Here is a 19,370-nt window from a genome sequence, read left to right on the forward strand (position 1 = left end):
TACCTACCTCATATGTGCTTTCAGAGTTAAACTTAGATAATGTAGCTATTGCCACCAATAGAGAGCTGACATGTAGTAAGGCTCAAACAGCGCCCACCACCTCATCCTCCTTCCCTTTGCCAACCGAAAACAAAACACAGCAATTCCTTTTTCCTTGTAGGTCTTAAAACCACTACCGTCTCTTCTAACGTCGTTGGTCAGATTTCTTCCAAAAGGGTCTGTCTTCCCTGAGTCAGCTTCCCCATCCCAGTTCACTTTATTTTTTTTTATTATTCTTTTTATTTTTTAAACTACTCTTTTTTAAATGTTCAATTATTTATTATTGTATTATTTAAGTATTTTACTTTGGCTGGGGGCTGGGGTGGGGAGGTAATTAGGTTTATTTATTTTTAGAGGAGGCACTGGGGATTGAACCCGCGACCTCGTGCATGCTAGGCACGTGCTCTACCACTTGAGCTGTACCCTCCCCACCCAGTTCACTTTAGAATCCTTTGCATTTGCCCCCTGACCTCAGTCCTCTCCAGGAATCCTTGCCGCGTTCACATCTGATGATCAGATTTCACTTGTTTGTATTAACACTCTGACTTGACCTCTGTATTGATTTTTACCCAGTCAAATCTCATCTTCTGCCAGGTTCTGTGATTTCATTCTCTTTCTTTCTCCTGCAAATTCCCTTCAATGCCTTCGGTCTCCCTCACCGCCTCTTCCTCCTCTGCCTGCTCCTAAACCCAGTGTCCTGGTTTCCATCCGTGTTGCTTTTTCTCATCTCGTTCTGAATCCCTCCTCGTGACTTGAGCTGTCCCACCATCAGTGGCTCCTCCATGTGCGGCTGCAGGCCTGGCCACATCCTGAGACCCCAGACTTGATTCTCTGTGCCTCTGCTAGTAAGATCTGGTCACTCCCTGCCCCTGATTTCAAACTTCTAGCTTCCTGTTGTCCCCAGAATAAAATCCCCTCTACACGTCCCCCACAACGTGGCAGGCGAGGCTTTTCATGGTCTGGCGCCATCATCCTCTCCTGCCATCGGCCTGGTGCCTCCTGCAGCCACACCAGAATCCTCTCTGGTCTGAAATTGGCTGGTCCCGGCACGCGTGCTTTCCCTCTGCCTGGGAAACTTTGCAGCATCTCGAAGGCTCCCTTCCCCAGGGGACTTCAGAGCAACCCCAGCACTTTAATCTTCTGCCACCTGAATTGTGACATACCTGTTTCCTCCATGAGGCCCTCAGGAGCAGAGGCGGCACGTTTCTGTCCTCAGTGTTTAGAATTGTGTGTGGCACAGCATGGATACACAAGAATATTTGCTAAGTGAACCAACGAATCAATGAATGGAAATGGAGGGACGGCAGTCCACAGCAAAAAGGTCTTAGCTCATCACGGTCACGTGAGGTCCTGGGGAAACAGTCCATCTGTTCCTTACGTGAGGTTCTAATGGTTCCCAGTCCCCACACCCCCACCAGAACCTGGGGGGCATCTGCGGCCCCTCACTCCCTCGTCCCACCCTCCCTTCCTCCCTCCTTCCTCCTCCAGTCCTTTCTCTTACTTCTCTGTCCCTGTCCCCGTAGTCCTAGAACTTCCTCCCCACTTCCTCTTGTCCCAGCCTCCCCCAGAGTTTCAGAATCCAGTGTGGCGATGCCCGGATCTCACTCTGGGCGAGTTAACTGAATGACACCTGGGAAGAGTAACTTCCCACCGCAGGTCTCTTATCTCTTCTTAGGCTCAAGGTCTCCTGCCTCCGCCTTGAGACACCTCACAAAGGCTTCTTTATTACTGTTGCCCCCTGGACTTCAGGCTCCAGGGAAAGAGCTTTTTATGACTGACTGACAGGTGTTATAAAAGACAGCACAGTGACCCTGATTAATCACCGGTGTCGTGTTGGGTGCAGGTCTCCTCGGCTTTACATCCCAAATCAGATTTCAGGTGTGAAGCCTGAGCGGTGTCCTTGCTAGTCAGTGTTTAGTTGGTCTTATGCTGCCTAAATTCTGTGCCAGCAATCCTGTTCTGGATATGTAAGAACCTGCATTTACCTGTTGATTTTCAGGACAAGTTGTTGAACCCCAAAACAAAGACATGAAATATATCAGAGAGAGCTAACATTTGTCACCATGAAGAGACTGAAATGTAATAGTCAGTCCAAAGGGAAGGCTAAGGGCCAGAGTAGCCGCGCCGCTGCCACCAGCTGCCCCGCGGCCCCCGCACCCCAGTCCAGCTGTGCACCAGCTTCCAGCCGCGGGCCGGTTACCAGATCTGCACTCGACTCCTCTACCAGGAAGCCCTCCGTGCATCCCAGAGGGTGGTGGGAGGACACGGAAAACGTGGGAAATACTTGGAGCACCTGGGAGCTTGAGGGAAAAGGATGTGCAAGTTCAGGAGACGGAGGGGCAGCAGAGACACCCGGGAGAGGGGAGGAGGGCTCTGTGTTACAGAACTCGGGCCTCTCGCTGCAGAGAATGACGGACAGTCCCTAAAGGACCTGGCAAGTTTCAGTTTGAGGAGTAACCTCTGAAGGGAGAGGACAGACAAGCAGAGGGCAGGCTGCTGAGTGTGTGCCGGGCCCGTCGGAGAGGACCCTTCTCACAGGCGCGGGAGCAGCTCTGCTGGCCGGGGCCCGGGCTAGAAGAGCAAGTTCAGCTACATTTTGTTCCCCCTCCTAGGTATGCTTTATATGTAAACGTGCCTCTTTTTTTCCTATTGTCAGATGCTGAGACCAATTCTGATAAGTTCCCGTCTCCATTCCCTTCCCCCCAGCAAACACACGTGCACACCATGGGAACCTCTCTCCCCGTCCCTGTTTCTCTTTCCGCCCAAGTATACCGGCCAGGGAACCCATTTCTTCACCGTCTCAGTGTCCCGGTTAGTGTTTCTCACCCCTGCTGCTTCCTGTGGGAGCATCTCACCTGCTCAGATGATCGTCCGCCCTGTTCCCTAGTCATCGTCATGTCTGATTCCACTTCTGATGCTGGGTGCAGAGTCTCTTCCCGGGCGTGTGTGAGTGGCACGTGGGCAGCGTTCTCCTGGGGTCTGAGAAGTGGAGGTGGCCGGAGGACACGGCCGACCCTGACACAGAACCAGCGGGGCCAGGTGACAGCACTCCACAGTGACTGTCCCCCAGTTTTGTCAGATATGATCCCCCTTCACTCTGCTCAAGCAGCACAGAAGGGGGCCCCAGAAAACTGTCACTGGGCCACCTGTGTTCCTGTCATCATGCTGACGGAAGGGCCTGGGTCAGTACTGCAGCTTGTTTTTCCATCTTATTTTCAGTCTAAATGACAATATGGCATCTCATAGATATTCCACAATGTCAACCTTATTTATCATATTTGGCTCAATTCCTGGATTTAGCTACAGACTCTACCTGGGCAGGTAATCAACTCGCCGCTAAAGGCCACCCGCGCTGCCTCTAGAAAAAAGAGGCGCCCCTCAGATTTGAAAGGTTGCTATGCGAATCCAGATGGAAATTCATTTGGGCATCTCATCACATGCAATCATTTTATCCCCCGATAACTGGAATGATTCCTTTCCTGGGGTGGCTTATCATCATTTTCATTAGATTATTTTCTCAGCGCTGAAATGGCCATTTTTTATTTGTATTGGTTCTAAGAGCAAAGCGGTCGCTGGTGTCAAATTTTTATTGGACTGGCTCCATCTTTGCCAAATTTCACAACTTGCCCGTCGCCAGGCAAGAAGGATAGTGAGCTTGCCGTTACAGGCAGATGTTATAATTAAGTTCAAGTTAACAGTCGTGTGCATCGCCCGCGACACTCAGCCCTGTTCGTGCAGTGGGTGTCTGCTAATTCACACGTAATCACTGACACATTTTTTGGTTGTGTATAATCTGTTCTTACTAAAGCACATAATTGCATAGGCCTGATTTTAAAAAGAGAGGAGAGCTAAATTACAAGGGGAAGATCAACTTATAACCAGAACTGATTTTTGTCGCAACTAAATGAAAAGCAACTGTCCTTGGGAAGCAGAGAAAGTTACTGAAGTATAAAATGAATGAAAACTTGAAGTTGTTAAAATCTAGCTTACGATGATGCGTGCGATGGATGTTTGGACATTAATAGCACGGAGGTGAAGAGCACAGGCACCAGCTTGAGTCACACCCTTGACAGAGTCACCTCCTAGCTGCGTTACCATTACCTTAGGTAAATTTCTTACCCTCTGTCTGTCTCAGTTGCCTCATTCGTTAAAATGGGAATAACAGACCTACCCTGTAGGGGTTCCTAAGGCTTTGATGGCGCAGTGCACACATGATGAGTGCCGGCTGGGTGGTAATAAGCATTTAGTAAATGAGGCCTATCAGCATTATCATTTTTATTCCTAAAGAATTTCTAAAGTCCCAATGAAAGAACTACCATAGTTCATGTGTGTGCTCAAATTCACTCAAACCAATCAGAAGAGAATGTGTTCTAAATATAAAAATATAACATGTTTGTTATTTTTTTACATATATAATTTTAGAAGACTCAAAGACCAAAATTTTAAATACCCATGAGCTTTTTCATCCCGAGAGAAACATCGTTAACATTTTAGTGTGTCCTGTATTTTGTCCATCAACCCGCTTACAAGATTCTGATCTTACCATTTATCCCATCGCGTGACTGGAATGTTTTACGTTGTTAAATATTCATCTGCAACGTCATTTTTAGTGGTTCCTACTCTCCTCCAAACAAAACTGCTCTTGACTACCCTGTCTCGGTGTTTCCTCTTTGTGGTGGATTTAGCAGGTGAGGGGCAGTGGGCCTTCCCCTCCGGCCAGCGTAGCAATCTGAGGACAAGGCGGTAGGGGTGAGTGAGGGGCAGGTCTCTGAACATCTCCAGCCACCTCTTAACTTTGTGCTTAAAGCAACAGCAGTTACAACAAGAACATCGCACTAGTTTGCTTCCCATGGACTCAGCACTGCAGCGTGTTGCATGTGGCAGCCCTCGTCTGGCCTCAGGGGCACGCGTGCAGGCAGCAGGAAGGTGGCCAAGAGCAGGAAGCTTCCTCTGGGGCCACAGCCCGGGGACAGAGGGAGCAGGGCCAAAATTACCCCAGGAGCATGGAGGGTTCGGGCCTGCCCACAGCATGTTGGGGAAACTGACAAGCCATCAGTTACCAGGACACACATAGGCACCTTCTTTTTTGTCCTTGGTGGAAGGTTTTCTGTGACTGAAGGATCTGCCTTTAGAAAACTCTTACAGAGATTGAAATATATCAGAGATGAGCAGAGTTTTGCATTTTAAAGCATGGAAGTGATGAATCTTTTGGAGAAACACTTATTCCTTCGGATTTTATGACTAAATTAATGCTCATTTTAGATTGAATTTCCAGTCATCACCAAAGAAAGGTTTCATTCTCAAGAACCTAAGCGTGCCCCACTGGAAGGATTCTAGGGGTGACAAGTAAAATTCTAACCATAGGAATTCACTGACCTCCGTGCCTTCATCCCAGATTCTGGGGTGATACTTAAACCTATGCAAATAAGTGAAAATGAACTGAGATCATTAATGATTGATAGAGTAAGTTTCGTAAGATATAAAAAATTTTAATACAGGAAAATGGATTTTATATCATCATTTGAAAAATATTTTATTTAAATAATGGTACTAAAATCTATAACGTGAACTGGCTGAAAAGCTACTAAGGGAAAAGGTGAAAACTATTATGTACGCTGGAGTTTTTAAATTGTATTACTGTATTCCGCAAAATGAATGTGCTTCCTGAAACTAATGAGATTTGTGTTTTGTGTTTGTAACCAGCAGAGGCAGCTGACGGTGATGAAAGGCTGGATGGCGTTTCTCTACCACCAACAGGTAAAACACATTTACATTCTCATCACCCGCTGGAAAATGCAGCACGTGAAAATATTTGCATTGAAAATGTTTCTTAACAGCAAAGATGCAGACGCTTCTGTAAGAGAACCAGCCCCTGGTAATCAGAGGTGCTCGCTGTCCTGCGTGCAGAGAGATTTTTCACATTGAATATGAAAAGCTAGTTTTCTCACATTCTGTTTCATCTTCTTGAAAACCTCAGAACAGCAGGTCTTGAGAACTTAGTGTGACAGCAGTTCACCTCCCCAAACCTTCGGACATTAAAAAAATATACTTTACCAGGAAAGGATATTTCTGTTTAGATTAGGGATCACCAGTTTTATGATGAAATTCAGGTTTGTTCTGTCCTCTCCTGCCTCCCTCTAAAAGGCTTTGAGAGGCAGAGTCAGTCATAGCCTTCATACAATGGGCACCCAGTGAATACTGTTCTAGGTGAGTGAGTGACTAAGCCCACGTCTAGCGGAGGGGCACGGGGACCCGACCAGCTGTGTGCAGTGTTACACCCCAAGCATCTGCTGTAGTGTTAAGCCACAGACTTAATTCTGGTTTCTTATTATTTGACTCTCAAGTAATATTTCTGACCCTGGCCTCCTACCTCTGTGTGGGTTCACACCTGAGAGCCCTAGAGACAGGTGTCCGATCAGTGACATGTGACTAAGAGTTTATTCCCTCAGTTGGTCTCAAGACTCTCTATTGACTGCCCTCAAAATACCCGAAGATTCTCTCACAACAAAACCCAGACCCCACCCCACCCCCCCCAAAACCCTGTAAATGAAAAAACTCAACTCAGTGTATTCTCTGCATTTGGGGTGGTAAGTTTTGAATTAAATCCAGCAAGTATTAAGGGAGTAGCTTTCTGTGCAGGAACTCTGCCAGGTCAAGTGTTCACTGACGGCACTTATCCTGAGTTCACAGTGTACCATGGGTGGACGTCAGTGAACTCCGGAGCCACCAGGAAACCCAGCCGTGTAAATACGGTGCTTTCTCTGCCACTGAGTAGCTCCACAGCAGATCGACGGACCAGTAAATGAAACGGGCCGCAGAGGGAAAAAGTGGCCCACTTCTGTCAAGTTCTTACTGTATACAGTCCTTATGGAAATTACAGGAAAGGCAGATTTCTCTTCTTGTTTGGCTATGTTTCCACATTTATGAATTGAGAGAGTTGAAATGCATGATCTCTATTGTTCCTTCCCAACCTGCCTCCTCTGAATATCCGGACAACTCATATTAGCCTTGCTCTTATGTAGCTGCTCGAAGCCCTGCCACTGATGATGAAACAGTGCCTTCCAGGAAGCCCTCTGGGGGAGTGCAGTGCTGTCCTAGCTGGTGATAGGACCCCGTTCCTCCCCCGCCGGCCCCATTGACCCCAGTCCATTTGCACCGCCAGTCCTGGCTATCATCTGACACAGCTGCCTTATTTAAAAAGTATTATTATTCAAAAACCATTCCCCTTGAAATAACACCTTTGCGTTTTCCTGTCTGAAGATGGAGGCAGAGAGATGTTTCAGATGAGAAAACTGAACACGGGATGGTAGAACCACCTCATGGATCTGAACAGAATTTCAAGGACTCTGAGAGAGAAGGAAACTTAGAGATCATCTAATCCCATCCTTGCTTTTTTATCCAGTCCTTTTATTTTACAGGTAAAAAAGCCTGAGGCCCAGAAACACAAAATGACTTTCTCAAGTTCTCACAGCTGGTTGGTGGCCTGGTCGGAGCCGAGGCCTCTCAACTCCCAGCCATCCTACCACGTAGCTTTCTCGTACCTTCTCTGCATGTTTCCTACAGATCCGAGGAGTTGATGGATGTACTAACCCCTTTAGGATTCCATTTCAGTGTCCTCCCCCACCGCCTTCACAGTTCAGTGTCCATCGTAAGTCAACCTGAAGCCGCTCGGCTCCCGGAGTCCTTCCCCACATCTTACCTGAGGCCGTGAGGTCCTGGCAGAGACGGTGGTAGGACACCCCTGCAGGTCTTTTCGCTAGACTCTTGCTAGATATTTGATGCACATCACTAAACAGCATGATAAATAATACCACTTATCATTTTGTAAAGGGGAAAAGATGTCACGGACTAGGGTCCAAATTTTGCAGTAATGGAATTAAATCATCTTGATTAGACTAGCTGTCTCTCGAGTGCCTCTAAAGTAAAATCTCAGTCTGGGGGCTGCTTTGAATACAGCTAATGGCCGAGTCCCTCCTCCTTCTGTGGGTCCTGATGAGAGCACCCGAGAGAGGAATCCCCCCTTTTTTGTACATGCAATTTCATCCCTGGATTCGAGACCCACTGGCCAGACCTTCCTCATCCAGTCTGTGCAAGCCAGCAACACTTGGTCCTTTTTACAGATTTAACAATGCCTCTGTTATCTTTTTAAGGTCTTTTTTCTCCTTCCAAATTTGAGTGTGTCGGGGAGGGGCAGGGCAGGGGTATAAATCCCTGTGTTTCTGCAGACCAGACCCACCAGAACCAACCAGGTCAAGGTCACAATCGGGCATCCATTGATATGATCTCAATCAATTGCACTCAAGCAACTTTCTGTTGGTCTCGTTTTAACAAAAATGGATACAGATTTTTATAGTGGAAACACCTGTTAATTTCTTTTCCCTCAACCCTGTCAGCCAGCATGTTTTGACGATGCCAGGGATCAGCACTGAGTTAGGTTCTGGTGAACAAACCCCGCCCTGAGACCAGTGGGAGGCAGAGGTGGCCCCAGCCCGGGGCGGAGACAGCACTCTGGTGGGGGAGAAAGCCACCAGGAGAGGGGAACAACTTGGAAGGAAGGGGATAGAGGCTGAAATCGAAACGGTACTTTCTAAAAATTTAAAAAGCAGCTTCTGAATTTGAAACAGTGAAGAGCACACCTAGGCTCAGCGTTTTTTGTTATCAGGTGGCGTTCTTTTGCATCCTTTTTAAAAATTATAGAAAATAACAGGGAAGAAGATGTAAGCCACTTCTGCCGCCCGGGGATAGCCGTTGCTATTGGGTGTTTCCCAGGCTTTCCTCTGCGTGTGTTTACTTATACAATGGAGATCAGACCCATACAATCTTCTTTCCTGAGGTTTGGTTTTGTCTTACCACCTAGCAAGCATTTTCCATTTTAGTACAGACCTTCACACGCATCATTTTAATAGCTGCACAATACTCTGTTTTGCAGGTAAATCATATTTATGTGGCCATTTTCTATTCCTGGACAATGGAAATGGACATACTCTAATATTAACCCACATTCACGGGTTTTCTTGTAAAAATCGTCATTACTTTTCTAATGGCTAAAATTGCTCATTTGGCACAACTGAAGCCTGGACTAAAAAACAGTGATTTAGATGTGAAACACAGACACCTCCCCTAAGAGGTTCCTCAGTTATCAGAACGCCTGCCCGGTCTGACCGTGTCTTGGAAAGCAAACAACTCTTTCTTAGAGGAGCGGCCCCCTTCACTTTCTCACCTCTGTTGTAGGTTATGTGTTTGACACCAGGGGAGAAAACGCTGAAGACACAGAGACAGGTGTCACTGCCTAGACTCACACGTAGTGACAGTCTCCCTTAGCACGTGCACCTCTTCCACTGCAATTTCCTCTAAGGTCCACTAGCATTTCAGGTTACTGCCAAGTGTGGGCGCTCTGTGAGGGCGACTCGTCACGTCTGAATAGTGTTCTTATACTTCATGTGATAATCAAGCCTCCAATTTGGTCGAAGATGTTTAAAAATCATCTTTAGAGTTGAATTTTCACACTTTAAATGTCCAACGTATCATCCGGTTAGTTCATTGTCCATTCCCTGGTGTTTTTCAATGTGAATGTAGTATAGAGTTTTGAAGCATATTTATTTCAACGTAAATTGCTTAGATGCTGTATCAAGGAGAATGGCTCTTTCTAGGACCGAATGAGCAGTTGTGAAGACCAAAATTAATTAGACCTTCATCAGCTTAGAGGATGGAAAAGTTGTTTCGGGAGACAGGACAGCTCTGACCTATTAGATGAAATCATTTGTGACATCATTTTCCCACAAAGTAATCATTTGTCACTCATAAGTGTAAGTGATACATGAATTCCTAGGAAAGGAAAACCTTTCACGTAAGTTGTGTCGACATAGTGACAAAATAACTGATTAAAAGGTGAGAAACTCAAAGTAGTTATCCACACAATACCTGACAACTATTTGACAGATGGTTTTCACTGAGTGTTGTGACGTTGTGTGGCGACTGGCCACAGATACACATAACATTATAGTCTTCATTTGGTTCTGGTACACCTGCCTCCACTTTATATAAAGCCAACAGATGAAAATGTGGATGCATTTTAAAGAAATGCTTTACCATGTGGGTATTTGTTTACGGAAATATTTGCCTCCAGATTCCTTTTTCTAAGAAAATGGTGAATTTAAACTACCTTTTTTTATTGGGAGGCACTGCATTTCCACCTCATTTATTGTATAAAGCAAATTACTGTGACTCTTTGGCTCTTGACCCAAAGGCCAAAAATTGTCCAGAAGAAATCTGGGCAGTACGAACACCAACCCCCAGAGGGAAAAAATGCTGTGCTTGCACTTAACACATCCCCCTAGCATTTACCGAATGTCAGAATGTTAAAGCTCAGAGGCGTTGTTTGGGCCCCTCAGCCCCACCCCCTTGTTTGGCGGTGAGGCCGCTGGGGAGTGAGGCCCGTGGCTGCCCAGGGCCGCGTAACAGCCCATCAGCGGCCCGGCCAAGCCTGGAACCTAAATTCCTTGCTACCCTGTCCAAGGTACTCGCGCCACACACGTCGCGCCGGGCAGCTAAGCCTGAGCGAGGAGGGGGCCCTGGGATGAATCCGTACCCCACCGAAGCCCAGCTAATCAACCCGAGACCACAGGACGCATCCCTGGACCGTGTCAAAGCTGGTTCTAGGTGTGGCTTGTGGAATCAGTGCAGCCACTAGACAGCTCCATCTCATATCTGCCTGTCTTTTATTTATCTTCTTTTTGAGCCTCAAGGAAGGTTCAGATAAATGGTTTCCATCACACGTTTAGTTCTCCTTTTAGATTTCAAGCCACTTAGTAACCCCTTCCTGGAAACCAGTCCCTCTGCTCACTGAGGGGTCTGATGAAGTACTGTGAACCCAGGCTTTGGTTTTTCTGCAACATATGTTTTAAAATTTGCCTTCTGCCTCCCAGAAGGATATCTTTCTCAAGGGAATTGAAAAGATTAATTAGTGACCTTTCAACTCTGTTACAGTAAGATGAATACGTTGCGAATAAAGGTGGAAACATTCACCTTACGGCTGTGCATTCTGTTAAACATACACCGGGAAGCTTCAAAGCACTTCCTGCCAAGACTGGGCAGGAGCTTGAATTTTTCAATACTTGAGGAGGGGTGGGGATCGTGCAGCGCACAGAAAATATGCAATGGATTCACACATGGGAAATACATTTCATAAAAGTGCAAAATCATATTTTGTAAATTAAAATTGTATTTGTGTTTAGTTAACTGTGACTACTGTTCAGACTTTATTCAGAAATCCTTTTTATAGGCTTTCTTAGCAAAGAAAAATTCCATATCTATGGATGATGTCTCAATTTTCTGTATATATGTTTTATTAATATGTAAATATTTAGATTTTTTAAGATGACTATGTTCTTTAAAAAAAAAATTCAACACAAGGCTAGTTGTGAGAATGGTGTATAACGTGTGTTGTGATACCAGTTCCCAAGACGCCCTTTCTGTCCATTCTGGAAGAATACAATAAATTACTTTAATTGGACATGCCTGTTTCATGACTGTGTCCCAGTCCTCCTGCGTTTGTAAAGAGGAGTTAATGCTAGTCATTAATTAAAGGGTATTTATTAATACTCTTGTGATCTTACACAGGAACTTTTATCTCCTTATGAAGTTAATTTTTAAAACTAAACGAACAAACCGCATTGCTACCAGAAAGAGCATGTTTGAATGTATTAAGTCACAGGCTGTGGCTGGTGGTCAGATCAGCGGCTGTAGCAAGTCCCACAGTAACACTTGAGCAGTAAGTACTGATAGGCTTGAAGCCTAATTTTAAATGAATTAGGGAGCTTTATAATCTTCACCTAAAAGGTTAAGCCCTGCTTCTATGGAAACAACACAGCAGAAGGACAAATCAATCTTCTCTAATGCAAAGTGGCTGTTAAAACGTAATTGCTTTATTCTCCTCTCTGAACACAGGGGGGCGCTCCTCCTTGTGGGTCCTGGCCCCCTCCTCCCTCCAAAAGCCACTTCCAGCCCCTAGCCCCTAGCACCCCCAGGCTGGTCTGTGGGCTCTGTCTGGGCTTTGGCTGGGGGTCTGGTTCTTGGGCCCTCATTTTGGGGATGCTGAGCTATTCTGCAGCTGGGAGAGGGGCTGGGTGTGGGGTGATGGGGAGTAGCTGCCAATAAGAAAGCAGCTGAGTGGGGAGGGTGTAGCTCAGTGGTAGAGCACGTGCTTAGCATGCACAAGGTAGTAGGTTCAATCCCCAGTACTTCCATTAAAATAAAAATAAATTAAAAAAAACTAATCACCTCCCCCCACTAAAAGAAAAAATTTTTTTAAGTTAAAATAGCAAGCAAGCAAGCAAGCAGCTGGACTGCAGGAGGGAAAGCGACAGGGTGAATAGCTTACAAAGAAAAAAATCTAAACCCTGCCAGCCGGAGTCTTCCACGTACCCGCACCTCTTGGAAGCTGGGAGCCTGGCACCAGCCTGCCTGTCCTGTAACACCTCCAGGGCGTCGTGTGGCCCTTTGTGCCGTGAAATCATCTGTGAGGGGCCACGTCATGTGATCTGGCCCAAGGGCCCTGGGATGCCCTTGCCCCCACGTACTGGTGAGGTCTGTGCCTTCTAGGTGGCCTGGCTGACACCCTGTAGGGCTTTCTCATCCACTGTGAGGGGACCCTGTCTCACCACCAGAGGCTCCTCCAAAAAGGGGGCTGCTGGGGTTCACGTAGAATAAAAGCTCACACAGCTGCCTCAGTTTCTCCCCTCCTACCGGCCCAGCCTTAAAACTGAGCGACTGGGCGATGGCAGCTGGCTCGTTTCCCAGCTGCACCCTGAGCCTGGTTAAGGTGTTTACTGAGCACCCGCTGTAGGTCGATGCTGTGTCGGGCGAGCACGGCTGGGGCGGGGATGCAAGGGACAAGAACTGAAGCTGGGGACCAGCCACACCAGGCCCTGTGGGCCATCCTGAGGAGCTGGAGGGCGTGGGGGACACTGAAGCTTTCTGAGTGTACGTTTGCTCAGAGTCATATGCTATCTTTCTTGAAATTGAAGTCCACTCAGTAAAATGTATCAGTTTCTGGTATACAGTGTAATCTTTCAGCCATACATACACATACATATATTCATTTTCATATTCTTCTTTATAGGTTGCTATGAGACACTGAATATAGTTCCCTGTGCTGTACAGTAGGACCTTGCTGCTTATCTATTTATAGTAGTTACTACCTGCAAATCTCCATCTCCCAATTTATCTCTTCCCACCATACAACTTAATAACAACAAAAAAAAAAAATCCAATCCAAAAATGGGCAGAAGACCTGAACAAGCAATTCTCCAGTGAAGACATGTGCCATCCTGATGCATCTGGCTGAAGTCTGGAGCGGTAACTGGAGGGCGCAAGCCTAAAGCAAGGAGTCCCACTCAGAAACGGTGGGAGCAGCCAGGGATGGAGGAAGAGGACCCAAGTGGCCAGAGCCCTACACGTCAAGCACAGAGGAAGGCCAGTAGGATGCGGTGGTGCACTCGCTTGGGGTCGGGGAGGGACTGCAGCTTTCGGGAGGAGGAAGGAGGTGCCAAGGCGGACACCCAGGACTCTGGCTGCGAAAACGTGGTTACCATGTGCGGTCACAAATCCTGGGAACACAGTGGGAACAACAACTTCGAGAAAGATGACAGACAAGTTCAGGTGCAGATGGCACTCTGTTCCTTCATTCAGCAAGTGTTCATGGAACACTTAGGGTCTGCCTGATACTGTTCTGGGGGCTGGGAGCAAGCAGAGAGCCCCGGGAGACACCAGCATCTAAGGCTCTTTGTGTCCTTGAACTAGAGGAGGGAACCTAAACTTGGTAGCTTTGTCCTAAGCTACAGTCGATCCAGATTTGAAACCCCATCCCCATTCCACATAATGCAAGTCTCCACTAAACCATGTCATCACAGAAGGGTCTGTGACTGTTGGCTCACAGGGGCCACCAGGCTCCCTCAAGTCCCAGTCTTTTGGTCCCTTGGTGTCACTTACCACGCTCTGAAACTGTCTTGCTTATTTCTGTGTTTATTACCCATTTTTCCTGAGGAATCTAAGCATCGTGATGTCAGAGATCTTATCTTTAAGGCCACTTAGATTTCAGTCCTTAAGGAAAACATTCTTAAGACACCCCTCCCCCACTCCCCGTCCTCCCCAGAAGGAGTGGCTGAGGACAGACACCACCCTCTCCCTCTCTTGTGTCCTGTAGTCTTAGATTGCGTGGGCTTCCTCCGTCCCTATGTCCACACTCTTCATAAATGGTGGCAAAACTGTCAGTAAATCTGCCAGAGGGATACTGGGTGCTCTTCATGAGACTCTGTAACTCTAATGATTCAGAGCAATGCTTTGAATTTACACAAACCAACTTCTTTTGCATTTTGTAATCTCTAAAAACACGATATTGATCATTCCCCCCAAAATACGTATTATGTACATGTGTTTATTATTTACTTCCTTTTTGTTATCAGTGAAATTAAAAGAATGTAAAAGAGTCATATGGAAAAGCCGAGAACAACCTAGAGATGGAACCCGGGGGCATAATCCACAGTGTGCAGTGCTTTACACATGCTGATGTTCCAAAAAGTCCTGATACTTAAGGGCCTTTTAAATTATGTTTTACCTTTCTTTTTTGGCCACTTTTTTATTTGTTAATACTGAGAAATTGAAGGCAATTTTAAACCTAAACGCTGAGACTAAGCCACTTCAGCTAATTCCTTTGAAATACTTTGCAAAAATGAAACCAATGCAGGTGTGTTAACCAGAGGAGCTGGTCAACCAGCTCTCCTGACTTCTAGTCGCATGTACTCTGTGCCACGATGCCACCCAGATGCCAAAAGTGGAGGGCCCTCGATGTAAATACGGAGCAAAAACAATCAGTCTTACAAAGGAAATTGAGCATCCTAAATTGGTTCAATGAAGTGGTGGGCCAACTGCCTATTCTGGTAGAAAAACTATTTTCTCTGTACTCTAGCAATGGAGGGAGAAAGAATGCAGTATAATAGATGGCACTTACTCTGTATATGACTGAATTAAGCATCCTCCAAAGGTGGTGTATTTCTACCCACTGGATAGAAAAGATCAGATCAATTAGCCCCAGCGCTAACCCCATCCCCCTCTTGAGATAAACACCATTGCCCTGCAGCATCCTGAGAAGGAATATGTCATTGGTGTGAAGCAATGCCACCTCCCTCCACACCTACACCCCCTGTAACATGGACCTATAACTGTGGGCAGCTCTGACTTGTTAAGATTTAGTTTGTTCTGTGGTTTATGTCATAGACTCTTCAAGTGTTTGTCCTACCCACCTCCATGATGTCAGTGTTCCGGGGAGCGGTAACCGTGGCTGGTCTTTCCTCAACTTTGTCCCAGTGAACAAAGTTATGGTAGACTGGGTATATTTTATTTTACTTTATTATTTTTGTTTGTTTGTTTGTTTGGGGGAGCTAATTAGTTTTACTTACTTATTTACTTTATTTAATGGAGGTACTGGGGATTGAACCCATGACCTCATGCATGCTAAGCATGCACTCTACCACTGAGCTATACTGTCCTCTCCTGGGTATATTTGAAAGGTCCAACTGACTCCCAGCTCCTGGCTGCTGACCATATTAAGAGATGGGAGCCAAAATGCACCTTGATCACCCCTGGCATTTTAACATACAGCTTTAGAAAATGAGCAGACTGTCAAAGGCCACTTTGGGAAGTCCCCAGTGACTCTGGAGGTGGAGAAGAGGAGGCGGTGGAAGTTGACAAAATTCACCTGAATTCATTTGAAAGATTGAATGCAACAGAAAACCCAAGCAATGCTCTAAAAATTGTGAGAGAGACTTACTCCCCTCCCCTCCTTCCTCCCATTTAAACATATTATAAAACTACTAAAGTTGAAGCTGTGGTTTTGATACAAGAATAGACAGACCCATAAAACAGAATGGAAAGTTAAGGAAAAACTTGTCTATATACAGCATGTATCAAAGGTGTTGTAATAATTAGAATAATGTATGTTAAGCTGCTATAACAAAGAATCCCTGAAATAAAGTGGCTCAGATGCAATACAGATGTTTTGTCCTCTAACTCATTACAGCCTAGAATTGGGTGGGTGGACCCAGGTGGTGGCAGGCAGCTCTGCTCCATGCAGTCATCTGGAAACCCAGCTACATCCATCTTATTGTTCTGCCACCGCCCAGGAGACATCCTCGTCCACGTGGTCAAAGCTGGCTCCCCAGTAGAAGTCTATATTTAAGACTATGGGAAGGGGGAGTAACACTGGAGGGGAAGCAATTTCCTTATGAAAATGACTTTGGGATTTCGTACCTCACTTCTGCTTACATCTTGTTGGCCACAACCTAGCACCAAAGGAAACTAGGAAATAGCGTCTCTAGCTGGATGGCTATGTGCCCAGCTAAGGCTCGGGCTCTGTTACTACCGAGAGGAAGAATGGGGGCAATCAGCTGTGGTACCGCAGGTGCTACTTTCACTGTTGGGAAAAGGATGGTTTCTTCAGTAAACGGTGCCGAGGAAAACTAGCTAGCCGTGTATAAAAATCAATTTAGATATATACAAAAATTAGCTCAAAATCATAGACCTAAATGTAAGAGCTAAAACTGTAAAACCCTTAGAAGAAAACATAGGAGTAAATCTTCATGCTCTTGGGTCAGGCAATGGTTTCTTAGATATGACACTAAAACACAGGTCACAAGAGGAAAATGGACCAACCGGACATCATAGAAATTAAAAACTGTTGTGCTTCAAAGGACATTAAAAAAAAAAGTGAAAATACAGCTCACAGAAGTGGAGAAAAGCTTTGCAAGTCAGATATCTGAAAAAGAACTTGTATTGAGAATATACAAAAGAACTTTTACGACTCAAAAACAAAAAGACAAATAACCTAACTTGAAAATGAGCAAAACCACACTGAACAGACTTTTCTCCAGAGAAGATGCGTAAATAGCCAGCAGGCCAGTAAGCACGTGAAAAGATGCTCAGGATCATTAGTCGTTAGGGGAACGCAAATCAAAACCACAGTAAGACGTCACTTTACACCCACAAAGCCACCTATGATCAAAATGACAGACAAGAACAAGTGTCGGTGAGGATGTGGAGAAACTGGAGCCTTCAGCTTCTGGTGGGAATGTAAAACGGTGCAGGCTCTTCGGAAAACAGATCAGCGATTCTTCCAAAAGTTAAATGTAGAGTTACCACGTGACCCAGCAATGACGCTCTAAGAGAACTGAAAACACACATCCATGCAAAGACCTGTATATGAACGTTCAGAGCAACATTATTCATAATAGGCAAAAACTGGAAGCAACCTGGATGCCCATCAGTTGGTGGACGGATAAACAAAATGTGGCGTATCCATGCAATGGATTATTGTTTAGCGATAAAAAGCAATGAAGAGTTGATACATCCGACATGGACGAGCCTTGAAAACATGATGCTGAGTGAAAGAAACCAGACCCAGAGGCCACGTATTCTATGAGTCCATTTATAGGAAATGTTCAGATGAGGCAAGTCCCTAGAGATAGAAAGTAATTAGTGGTTACCCAGGACTAGGAAGGGAGCAGTAACAGGGAATGACTATAATGGATGCAGGGTCTCCTTGGAATGATGAAAATGTGCTAAAAGTAGACAGTGGTGATGGTTGCACAACTCTGAATATATTAAAAATCACTGACTTGTACATTTTAAAAGGATAAGTTTTACAGTATGTGAATTATATCTCAATAAAGCTGTTAAAAAATAGTACTAAAGTTGGACCCTCTTACTTCACTCTGTGTGTGGCAATGAATTCCAAATGTGTCAAGGGTTTAAGTACAGCAAACAATAAGAATACTAGAAAATTTATAATGAATACTTATATAAGCTTGAGGAGAGAAAGGATTTCTCAAACAGGATGCCAGAGGAAGAAATTACCAAGTAAAACTTATTTGATCAACTAAAAACTCTAAATCATGCTTCAAAAATTTTACCGAGAGAAAGTGCAAATGACAAAATGAGAAAAACATCTGCAGAACAAATGACTTGCCGGAAGGAATATGCTTGTCATATAGCCAAGTCTTATAAACCAAATGGCCAATAAATATTAAAATGTGAAAATTAAATCAAGAAATGAAGATTAAAATCGTATGAACATTTTGGTTATTCAGTTGACAAATATTGAAGGAAAGATAGCACCAGTATTTCTTGGAGTGAAGTGGCTAATTTCTTAGCCACTATGAATAGGCATGTTAATCGGTACAATATTTCTGATGGCCGTTTGACAATGCAAATCAAATTTGATGAAATCTTTTGACCCAGCAATTTTACTTGAAGGAATTTATCTGAAAGAAAGATGGATCCCCTCAAAGATCAAGCTACAGGGTGTTCATCTCAACATTGTACATAGTTCAAATGTTCTTAAAAATTAAAACGGTTTACATGTCAATAGTTTAAATTATAATACATCCTGAAATTGGAACACTGGGCAGCTATTTCTAGTGGTGTACACAGAAATCAACAGTCAACTGATTGAAAAAGGCAGGTCACGGCACAGTATCCACTGTAGGATCTTTTGAGTTTTTTTAATACACAAACTCAGAAAAAAGTCTAAGAGGACATCCCCCAGCTACTGAGAGCCACCTCTGGATGGTGAGACTGTGGGTAATTTAAAATTCTCTTCCTATTGTTAATTTTCCTATAATGAACATGTGTTGCTTTTGCAGTGAAAAGGGAATTTATTTTTAAAACTTTTTAATAATGTAGAAAAATATTTATAGCGTGGAAAAATGTGCGTGATGTATTTGCTATTAAATATTATGTTCAGCCAGATCATATTATTTTTCTTTCAGAAATGCACTTATTTTTATAGAGTTAGATATAACGATCATTGTGTGTAAGTAACTGACAAATTGCAGCATGTCCAAAAATATATGTACATCAACAACCTCCTATAACATTAAAAAGGCATAGACGATGTGGCCTGATCATTCTGTAAAAGAAGTATTTATACACGTGCACAGAACAGAAGAATAGAAGTTGTTAATGGTAGTTTTCTCTGAGCGGTAGAATCATCTGTGATTTTTAAAAATTATTGATCTAAATATTGTATCGATGCTAAATTTCACAAATATGTTAACTGCATTGTGATTATGTGAGGGGAGTACCTTGGCTTAATAAATATGTAATTGGTACTAAGGAGTAACGGGATGATACAGGCAACTTTCCCTCACCTGGATCAGAAAAAACAGTATACGTATATATTCAACTAAAGCAAAAATGGTAAGTGTGGCAAAAGGTTAACAATGGCTGCATCTAGAGAAAGATTTCACGAGAGCTCTTGGTACTACCCTTGCAATGCT

At 44.7% G+C, this 19,370-nt stretch overlaps 1 protein-coding gene across 15 annotated transcripts in view; it reads left to right on the forward strand.

The window, feature by feature from the left end:
- The window catches only part of BEND7 (BEN domain containing 7), an 81,273-nt gene extending 64,466 nt beyond the window's left edge, over positions 1 to 16,807 (forward strand). For 8 of the 15 annotated variants that reach the window (XM_074358315.1, XM_074358309.1, XM_074358307.1 and 5 more), the window contains 2 exons: positions 5,743 to 5,796; positions 6,730 to 11,551. In XM_074358315.1, the coding sequence (XP_074214416.1) occupies positions 5,743 to 5,796; positions 6,730 to 6,845 (170 nt within the window). In that variant the 3' untranslated portion in view covers positions 6,846 to 11,551. Of the gene's footprint in view, positions 1 to 5,742; positions 5,797 to 6,729; positions 11,552 to 11,658 lie in introns of those variants that run through there. The other 7 variants (XR_012504266.1, XR_012504267.1, XM_074358312.1 and 4 more) reach the window with 7 other exon arrangements.
- The last annotated feature ends 2,563 nt before the right edge of the window (positions 16,808 to 19,370 follow it).

Source organism: Camelus bactrianus, chromosome 35 (genome assembly GCF_048773025.1).
Source record: "Camelus bactrianus isolate YW-2024 breed Bactrian camel chromosome 35, ASM4877302v1, whole genome shotgun sequence".
Classification (NCBI taxonomy): domain Eukaryota; kingdom Metazoa; phylum Chordata; class Mammalia; order Artiodactyla; family Camelidae; genus Camelus; species Camelus bactrianus.